The 10,527-nt window shown below is 45.8% G+C and overlaps 1 protein-coding gene across 1 annotated transcript; it reads right to left on the reverse strand.

Annotated features, from left to right (window-relative positions):
• Positions 1-2,139: 2,139 nt before the first annotated feature.
• MYOZ1 (myozenin 1) lies at positions 2,140-9,500 on the reverse strand. The gene is made up of 6 exons (XM_004769428.3): positions 9,139-9,500; positions 7,846-7,936; positions 6,520-6,698; positions 4,548-4,788; positions 4,018-4,183; positions 2,140-2,657 (listed from the first exon to the last, which is right to left on the reverse strand). Exons 2-6 carry the CDS (start codon positions 7,916-7,918, stop codon positions 2,426-2,428), a joined length of 891 nt encoding a protein of 296 aa, XP_004769485.1. The 5' UTR covers positions 7,919-7,936; positions 9,139-9,500; the 3' UTR covers positions 2,140-2,425.
• Positions 9,501-10,527: the final 1,027 nt, after the last annotated feature.

The raw sequence follows: 10,527 nt of genomic DNA on the forward strand, positions 1-10,527 counted from the left end.
CCCCCTCTCCATCTGTTTTCCCCTCACTTGCACTCTCTCCCTCTCAAATAAATAAATAAATCTTTTTTAAAAAATAAAATTTGGGGCGCCTGGGTGGCTCAGTGGGTTAAGCCGCTGCCTTCGGCTCAGGTCATGATCTCAGGGTCCTGGGATCGAGGCCCGCATCGGGCTCTCTGCTCAGCAGGGAGCCTGCTTCCCTCTCTCTCTCTCTGCCTGCCTCTCCATCTACTTGTGATTTCTCTCTGTCAAATAAATAAATAAAATCTTTAAAAAAAAAAAAAAATAAAAAAAAAAATAAAATTTGTATGTACTACATTAAATTGTATATAGTGTAAGCATTGTAACATTTAGTGCAAATACTTCATACATTTTTGTAAATAATAAACAGCAGGGACAGTAACTTTAAAAGCGGGGGGCACCTGGCTGGCTCAGTAAGTGGAGCATATGACACTTGGTCTCAGGGTTGTGAGTGTAAGCCCCATGTTGGGTATAAAGATTACTGAAATAGGGGCGCCTGGGTGGCTCAGTGGGTTAAACCTCTGTCTTCAGCTCAGGTCATGGTCTCAGGGTCCTGGGATTGAGCCCTGCATCAGGCTCTCCGCTCAGCAGGGAGCCTGCTTCCCCCTCTGCCTCTGCCTCTGCCTGCCTCTTTGCCTACTTGTGATCTCTCTCTCTCTAATAAATAAATAAAAACTTAAAAAGAAGAAATTTTTAAAAAAGATCACTTAAATATAAAATCTTAAGAAAAGGGGGTACCTGGGTGGTTTGCTAGGTTAAGCCTCTGCCTTCAGCTCAGGTCATGATATCATGGTCCTGGGATTGAGCCCTGCATCAGGCTGTCTGCTCAGTGGGGAGCCTGCTTCCTCCTCTGCCTCTGCCTCTGCCTGCCTCTCTGCCTACTTGTAATATCTCTCTCTCTGTCAAATAAATAAATAAAATCTTAAAAAAAAAAAAGAAAAAGAAAAATACACAAAGAAATAGAGTTTGGTATACAACTTTAGAGGAAGTATGAATCCCCTGAAATTTGTTTAGGTTGTAAAGGGAAATCATCATGGTAAATGTCACGTGACCCAAGATCCATGAAAACTGGATTCATCTAGGGAGAGTCTAGCAACTTAATAAAATAACTAATGGCCCATCGAGTTGTCTTAATTCAGCCAGCTCTCCTCAGAATTTACTTTCCCGCATCCTATTAAATCATCTCTTTATTCTTTCTGGTCTGTATCACTCTCATTTTGTGGAACACAGAGGTAAGTCTGGGACTCTAAAGAAACCACATATGTGAGGGTGCCTGGGTGGCTCAGTCAGTTAAGCGTCTGCCTTCGGCTCAGGTCATGATCCCAGGGTACTGGGATCCAGATCCACATCAGGCTCCCTGCTCAGCGGGAAGCCCGCTCTTCCCTCTCCCACTCCCCCTGATTGTGGTCCCTCTCTTGATATGTCTCTCTGTCAAATAATAAAACTTTAAGGAAAAAAAAAAAGAAACCACATACTTGAAATAAAAATTAAAATGAAAAGAGTATTGATGCTCATCCCTATTGGGCTGTCATGGTTTTTTCCCCAATTATAGTGCTTCCTGAATACCACTGAAGTGCCCTTGTGACCCTTAGATCTTTTCTTGATGTATTCACACAGAACCAGGCATACTACACGTGGTTTCTTCCACTTTCTTCTGGATTCTAACATGGCCCTCTCTTGTATACCATCCTTTCTGTAATCTGCATCTGTAATCTTTGATCCACATATTCCTCAGCCTATTCTGTTGACATCTGGAAATTCTATGGCATGCTCTAGTTCTGTGATAACTGTGTAATCCTGATCATCCAAGTTTCCAGTCAGCTACACAAAGAGAGCTAACACTAGACTCACCAACACCTACTTCTTAACCACAGTGCACAATAGCTTCTTAGCTTTGCCCACATATGGGCCAACACATGTGTTTGTGCATGCTTATCTTATGTACTATTGAATAATTATGTCTTTGTATACACCTATGAATATGGTCTCGTGGGTATGGGTGTGGGTGTGGGTGTATAAGCAACCAGAGCTCAGGTCTGGTCTTGAAGTCTGAATAATGAATGTTCAGTACTTGACTTAAATTAGTCTCTGTGCATTGTTGACCTCAGTTTTGATCTGCCCTTAAATATCAGAGGAAGAATGAGTTCATTTCCTTGAAGTTTATTGGCTGTTACTGGTGGCAGAGCAAATTCCATAAAAGAGCAGGTTCCATACAGAGCAAGTGGAAGAGGAGTTCTGAGTTGGTGAGATGCTTGGAGTGAAGACTAGAAAGACAAGTATCTCCCTCTTTTTTCCCTCCATTCCCACAAGGATACTGGATTTATAGTAGGAGTATCCTGCTCAGCATTCACTTTCCAAATTGGAACCTTATAAGAGAAAACTGATGTAAAGTAGAAGAGGAAACACCTCAAAGCTCCTCTGTTTCTCCATCCAATGGGATCCGAATATCCACGTTGTAGTCTACTGGTTCCCCAGAGCTCATCCAGGGAATAGGGGTTCGATTGAAAGAAGGCCTGTTGGAGAGACTTTGGTTGTAGAGGACCAGGGGTTCACTCAGTAGGGGCCCCAGATCAAACTTGGGCATCTGGAAGGTCATGCGTTTGGAGGCCTTCTCATATCCACCATAAGGCATTGCTGTCCTGAAAAGGGGACACATTATTTAATTAAAAATAAGAATAAAAGGAACAGCTTTATCAGTAAGATGTTACCCTGTTTGGGGGATGGGGAAGTTTGTGAATTTTAGTTTAAGATTGCTCCTGCAGGGTGCCTGGGTGGTTCAGTTGGTTAAGCTTCTGACTCCAGCTCAGGTCATGATCTTGGGGTCGTGGGATTAAGCCCCACATTGAGCCCAGAGTCAGGTTCCGTGCTTAGTAGGGAGTCTGCTTGTTCCTCTCCCTCTTCTGCTCCTCTCCCTGCTCATATGGTTTCTCTCTCGCTCTCTCTCTCTCTCTCAAGTGGATAAAGTCTTTATTTAAAAAAAAAAAAAAAGGATTGCTTCTGCACTCCTTATTCTTCTCCCTTAGTACTCCATTCCCCACTCCTGGTTTGCTTGTTTCCCCAGAGCTAATAATGAGAAAAGGAGTCTAGTGGGTACTGGATAGAGTTTCATGGAGAGTTGTGACTCAGACATTACAGACCCAAGGCTCTAAGACCACCTTAAATTACAATGTAGAGACACCATCCCCTTCTCCACACACTCACAATCCCTAGCCCACCTCCAGTGGATAGCCCTGGCCTGGTGAGAGGAATTAACATTGCCTAGAAAATTCAGGTCATTTAGGATCAAATACAAAACACTTCTCTAGTGTTTCCATGTTCTGCTTTCACACAGATCTCCTACACACAGTCCAAAGAAGCCAAATTCGAAAAGAATAGATACTTAAACCTTACTAGAGTACAAAAAAATAGAATCATACTACAAGGACAGTAATGGAATCCTAACCTTAAATGAAGGGAACTTCAAGAGTTCTTTAAACATGTAATGTATTACTCCCTTTAAATATTTTCTCTTATTTATTCTTTTGAGAAAGAGAGAGTGAGTGAGAGCACAAGCACGGGGGGAGGTCCAGAGGGAGAGGGAGGAGCAGACTCTCCACTAGCGGGGAGCCCAACACAGGGCTCAATCCCAAGACCCACCATGACCTGAGCCCAAAGCAGATGTTCAACTGACGGAGCCACCCAGGCATTCTATATTATTCCTGTTTTACAGCAAGGCAACCAAGGCTCAGAAGTGCAGTGATTTCCCCATGACCAGCACAACTAGTAAGTGGTACAGTGAACTAAAATCTTGCCCCCCAGCAAAAGTTTCCTTCATCATACTGCCCTGTTTCTCTGGACTAAAGTGAAAAAAACAAAGGCCTTCAATTAAGGCCTTTGGGGCCCGCAAGTTCCTTCCCTCCCTCCTCAGCCTCCTTCTGGAATGAACCAAAGTGTCCGTCCCAGCTGAGGACACTGTTCCACACACTGGAAAGCATCTGGTTCCTTCTTCATAACCCCTACCTGTTGAAGGACTTATATTGGGGGAGTTCAGGTTTGGCCCCATAGGCCAGCAGGTCGATGCCAAGCTCCACTTTTTGCTGAGGGTCAACCCCCATGGCTCGCTCCCATGGGGAAATATAGGTCTTGAATACGGTGATATGTTTTCCATCTCCGCCTGTCTGGTCTCCTGACAGCCATGGGAGAGAAAATTAAGTCAATAATAACGGTTAGTAATCAGTGGAAGTTAGTCTTACATCCCTGTGCTAAGGAACTTGTTGGGGCCAGAGACCAAAAATATAACATCCTGATAATTGTGCTAGTTTCATGGATAATGATAGCCTAGATCTGTGACTGAAACTGAAAAGCCAGAAAGGCTGAAAAACAAGGCTTCTGTGTGAAATAGACACATCTTGGTGTTCTCCTGGTCCCAGAGGGTCCATCGAGGCATCTCAGCAGGCCTTGCTTGCTCCCTAAACCCAATCTAGGTATCATTCCTGGGAACATCTCTGCTCTAGGGGCCAAACACATTACTCTTGGGTAAGGATACTTGCCTGTTCCTGTCTCACCAGCTCCTGCTGTTCCAGCAGCTCCTCTGCCCATCTGGCCCCCTGGACCACCTGTACCCCCAGATCCAGATCCAGAGCCCTGATGTTGCTGCTGGTCAGAGCCATACTGTCTGGCAGAGCCACTTCCCCCTGCCTGGCCTCCACTGCTGCCCTTGCTGTAGGAGAATCCCTGCCCAGCTGTGCCCAGCTGTCCCCCAACTGTGGGAAGGAACTTCTGGAAGTGATCCTGAAAAGAAAGGACAAAGTGAGGGGAAGGTTAGGCAATGGGTACGGGGGAATATAGAAAGATATGGGTATGCACAGCAAGGAGGAAATGATCAGAGACCATGGCTATAAACAGAAGACACTGAATCCTCTGAGATTCCCTCTCCAATATGTGGACAGTGGATAACTGGGCTGAGAGGAATTAAACTCTCCTTTAGGGATAGGACACCCCTGGCTCAGTTCCTCCAATTACACCTTAAGATGGGGGCAATTCATTCTCTATACTTCCCTTTCCCATTCTTACCAAGGTAAAAAGGACCAAGATTTCTGCTCAGCTAAAATTTAAAAGGATGGGGTTGGGACAGAGAACCCAGGCTTAATTTGAGGAGGTAGATCTCTGCCCTGTCCGCTTCTTTAATCTTCTCTAACAGGCAGAGCTCTCTTCTTTTCTCTTTCTCTTCTTCTCCTTTTTCTTCTTGATGCCTGTTGAACCAAGACCTCCTGGCCGTGAAACTGTAGCAGGTAGGGGGAAGGGTGACCAAAAGGGCAACCCTGGATTCCACCCCAAAGCCTAAAAATAACCCCACCAACTCCTTCAGGAGGCTCTCCTAGCCACCCCACCATGCACACCCCTCTGCTCCAACCAGTGTAATCAGACCCAGCCAGGGACGAGGGCTTTTGGACTCCTAAAGTTAGATATGACCGGCTCAGCATTTTTCCTCTGCTCCTACGTAAGGACCAGTGACAGACACTCCTGCCTCTGGCCCCATGTAGGCATCTATTTCTACTTCCCCTGGCTGCCCAGTAAAGGTGGAGGGGGAAGATAGGTAATGGAGAAGATCCCCTCCTTCTCAGCTATAACATCTTGTGCCTGGCACCCTTCCAATCCCCACTTCTCTTGGGAAAAGGATCCTCACTAGGGGACACGGGATCTTAGAGGATAGTTTCATGGAGTCCTTAGACAGACCCTTTAGGTAAAAGAATGGTTCAAGAAGAAGATGATTAGGGGGGTGGGGTTATGGACATTGGGGATGGTATGTGCTATGGTGAGTGCTGTGAAGTGTGTAAACCTGGTGATTCACAGACCTGTACCTCTGGGGATAAAAATACATTATATGTTTATAAAAAATAAAATAAGAAAAAAAAAAGAAGAAGATGGTTATGAAAAGCACTTACCTCTTCCTGGGGTTGCCAGATTTATCAAATAAAATTATAGGACACTAGTTAAAGTTAAATCTCAGATACACAACAAATACTTTTTTACTATAATTACACTCCAAATATGGTGTGGCACATATTTATATGTAAGAGAGTATTCATTGTATATCTGAAATTAAAATTTAGCTGGTATCCTGTGTTTTAAAAATTGAATTTTTATGTCTCAAATATTTCACCGGACATACTTTACCAAAAAATTATTCATGCATATCTCAACTTTAAAATACAGGATTTGGTATCCTGTGTCTTCTCTGGCAGCCCTACCCTTAACACTTGGCCATGCTGGGAAGGAATTTTCTCCCTGAGGGTGTGTACTCTTCACCCCTTCCCCTTAACCAGCTCTAAGACAGAGACTGAATTTCCAAGGTGGGCTGTAACTCACCCTTAGCTGTTAAGGGGTTAATATATCTGGGGACTTCATAAGCTTATAAATTTGCAGGGAGGGGAGGTTGGTGGTATTTGGGAGATTGAGGGCTTATGAAGAAGCTGTCAGAAGAGGCACAGGGCTATCAGAGTTGTAAAGTTCCAAACTCACCATTGAGCTGTCAGAGAAGACATCAGGGTGGTTTTCATAAATAAATTTCTCTACCCTCATCTGCCGTAGTTTGAACATCTTGGAGCCCCTATTAGTGAGCAGCGACAACTCTTCCAACATCACATCCCTTGGGACACTGATCTTCTTGCCCAGGTTCAGGCCTGAGCTCTCCCGTCCACCTTTCAGGGAGGTGGGGAGGAAGAGACAAGGACAAGAGTAAAGTAGGGTTTTCTAGTCTCAGAATACAGATGCCATCCACAACTAAGTTTGCGACTCCTGCAGAGATGACAGAGGGAAGCAGATACTGTCTGTGACATCTGGTCAAACTGTACCTTGTTTGTGAGAGATTTTTATTTCCTGGGTTTGGGGTTGGAGACGATGCGCGGGAACTGGAATGCAGAGTGGGAGCAGTGGGGATGATAGAGTGGAGAGTGAATGAAGCAGAAGGCTCACAGGCATGGGGGGTGCCGGGCAAAAGGACTATAGGAACATCATGGATGGAGACCACTGGTGAAACTATGCATGCGGGCAAGCCCAAAGGCCAACACCACATCTAAATACAGATTTGTCGGGGCGCCTGGGTGGCTCAGTCAGTTGGGTGTCTGCCTTTAGCTCGAGTCGTGATCCTAGGGTCCTGGGATCAAGCGCTGCATCAGGCTCCCTGCTCAACAGAGAATCTTTTTCTCCCCCTCCTTCCTGCTCATGTTCTCTCTCTCTCACTATCTCTGTCTCTCTCAAATAAGTAAATAGATAAATAAATAAAATATTTAAAAAATAAATACGGATTTGTCTTAACTCTTTCCCCTTCTTTTCCTCTCAGTGAACTCTGACTACAGACACCCTCTGGGTATTGGGACAGCTCTTTACATGCGTATACTCCTACTGCCCCCCAGGAAAAACTGCCTGAGTATTTTTCTATTTTAAGTGCTTACACAGGCTCCCTAGCTCTGGGGTAGAAAGTAAGGAAGTTAACCATTTATTGAGACTTTGCTGTGTGCCAGCCTCGTATATGTGTGTCATACATATTTATGCTCTTCCTCAAACATACCTCACCAATCTGTGAGCCCTGTTGTCCTGGACCTGCATGGGTGATATGGCAAGAATACTATTGTCTCACATTACAAGGTGAAAAGGGTGGAAAGGTGAGGGGTCAGTGTTGAATCCTTTCTCCATTTTTCTTCCTGCCCCCATCCCCCAGAATTTCTCTTGTCCCTTCACATCTCTTCACCTTAAGACATATACAACTTTATGATTTTTCTTGGACTCTTGGGCCTGAGATGCTCTCAACAAGAAGTCCTACGCTATGTGGGTACAAACATGCCATACCTCCAGTGAGTTCCATGATCAGCTTGCTGGATTTCCTCTTCTTGTTGGGAGCTGGGGTTCCTGAGAGTGGCATTGTGGAGGCAGAGGCAACCTGGATAAAGTGGGAAGGGGGAGTTGGAGGGTGGACAGGAACTGGGAAGGGGGAGTATCTACTAAGAAGGCAGTACTTCTTAACCTGGGGTTAAGGGTTTCAAGTGAAGGGGTTTCATGAAATTTATAAATAAATAAATAAATAAATAAATAAATATACACCACCACCACCACCCCCCCACCAAAAGGTAAAAATCCATTGCTTTAGGACTTCTCTTTTCTTGGAGGCAAGGCAGAAAGTAGAGATGTGCCCTCTGCTCCTAACTTCTATCAGCCTCTTTTCTACTGTGTAAATAGAGTTCGTACAGGAATTAGGAACATAGTATGTGTTGGGGCAATGGGTAAAACAAACAGATAACACACAGACAGGGTACTGCACCCAGGTTTGGCTTGGTGTGACTTTAAGTTTTTATTTTTATGGGGCTCTCAGATTGGGGTTGTTACTCCCAAACTCTGGTCTCTCTTCAGTCTTCCTCAAGCCCCATTGTGGCAGAAAAATGTTCTGCCACGGTTGAGGAGATTCAGCCAAAAACATTCTCCATAGGAAGGAGAGGTTGTTGCTCCCCTATTGGGCCAGCTGGAGTGCGGCCTGGGAGGTCACAGCAGTGTTCCTTGCTCCCTTTCAGTCACTCCTGCCCCAGGTGCCAGAGCTAGAATGGAGAGGAGGGCTGAGAGCATTTGAACCCTGATGCATGTCAATTCAGCAAGATCATAACAGTTGGGAATTGATGGGGGGACAGGAACATAATAATGGAATCTGGTAGTGGAGGGGGACAAGCTGGAGAAAATTCAAACTCCAGCCTTTCCTTAACAGAAGTTGACACTGAGCAAAACACAGTCTTCTGCTGAGTCTTGTTTCACAACAAGTCCGCATTTCTACTAACTTAATGGGGTATGCTAAGGTCAGACTCCAGGAACTGCTAAATGGGCATTCACTATCCCTTTCTCAGGCCTAACTGGCTAAGTTCTTTTTTTTCCATCCAGGCTCTCAGAACCCCTTCTTACTATTCTAGTGCCTCCTCCAACATCTCCATTCCCCCCACCTTCCTGGGACCCTCTTCTTCCAACTCTGTGGCTCCCCTGAATTAAACAGCTGGAAGCAGGGCATGGATAAGGGAGGATCAAGGGTCACAGTTACGGACACAGACACAACAGTCAACAGAATGGGCTCTAGCCCCTCTGGCCATAGAACTGGAAACTTACCGGCTGCTCAGGCGGTGGTCAGCTCTCCCTGGGGTCCAGCAGCTTTGGAGGACTGAGCTGCTGTGACCGGAGAACCCGAGCTGGGCAGGCGTGGGGGCAGCACTGGCAGTGGAGGAGGGAGGGTAGTTATTAATAGAGATGATGAGTACAAGCGGCTCAAATGGCACTGGGGGTACTGAGACCCTGGAACCAAGATCCCGCCTCCTTGCCCAGAGGCTCAGGAAGGGGAGGAATGGCCTTTGGGATTCTCCCACTTAGCTGTCTGAGCCAGGGATCAGACTGCCTAGGCATTCCCCTTTCTTAGCACCTAAGGTCTGAGGACCAAAGAAGCATTCGCGGAGAAATTGAAAATTGAAATGGAAAGAGGAAGCAAGCAGAAAGTGGTGGATAAGAATTCAGAGTGGGAGAGAAAGAATGTGGAGAACATGTCTGGAGAGCCACTCAAAACCAATCCAGGCTGGAGCTGGAGGGACATGTAGGTGCATTTTGGGGGTGGGACGGCTTAAGGTGCTATGTTTGGGGAAAGGAAGTCTGTACACAATGGAGCTAGCTGCTCATTCAAAGTTCCCTAATGGGTTGGTCTTTCCTGACCTAACAAAATCCAGTGCTTTCTATGATGTCAGAGATGATGTGGGGAAGACTTGATCAGTTTTTGCCTTTTCATCCCCATATGCTACTGGGGTGCTCAGTTCGGCCTGCTTTGCAAGACACATGTTGATGTCTGAGAAGTACATGTATGCCAGGTCCTTTTCTCTCCAGGGTTCCCACTTGGGACTTTCTTCAAAGGGAGCACACATTCCCTAGGGTCTAGACCGTCCCATTCATACTCTTCCAGAGGATTCCCTGGGCAAGGGCACAAGTTTGAGAGCCTCCATGAGGGAAACCTGTCATTTACCCAGACCTGTCCACAGTAGCTGCATGAACATCTTGGACCCTCTTCCACCTGCTCAGATTCTGGAACCAGCAGCTACAGCACTTTTGTTGCAGTCACCACCATCTTGTTATGGCAGCTTTAGGAAGTGACTTTGCAGCTCCCAGAATGCCCCTCTGTTGCTTTGTGAGCTCTCCGCTCTTCCTGACCGTGTCCTTTTCACATCCTGAACTTTCCAAGCTCAGGCCAGGGACTGAAAGATCATCCCACACCCCTCTAGCTGGCCTCTGCCTAGACCAGTTTAGCCTCCAGGTCCCTCATCTTTTATCCTCCTCCATTCCCTCCCAACCCAAAGAAGCAATTAAAAGAAAAAATAAAAATGGCAAATGGTGATTTTTGTCATCATCACCAACCTACTCTCAAAAACAAAAACAAACCAAAATTTTGGTCTCCTGTGATTGAGTACCTAAAACTACCGAGTGGATGAAGACACCAGTCAACCTACAGCTCAATGGGCC

The sequence above is a fragment of the Mustela putorius genome, unplaced genomic scaffold (assembly GCF_011764305.1).
Source record: "Mustela putorius furo isolate JIRA1106 unplaced genomic scaffold, ASM1176430v1.1 tig00000698_pilon_pilon_pilon, whole genome shotgun sequence".
Classification (NCBI taxonomy): Eukaryota; Metazoa; Chordata; class Mammalia; order Carnivora; family Mustelidae; genus Mustela; species Mustela putorius.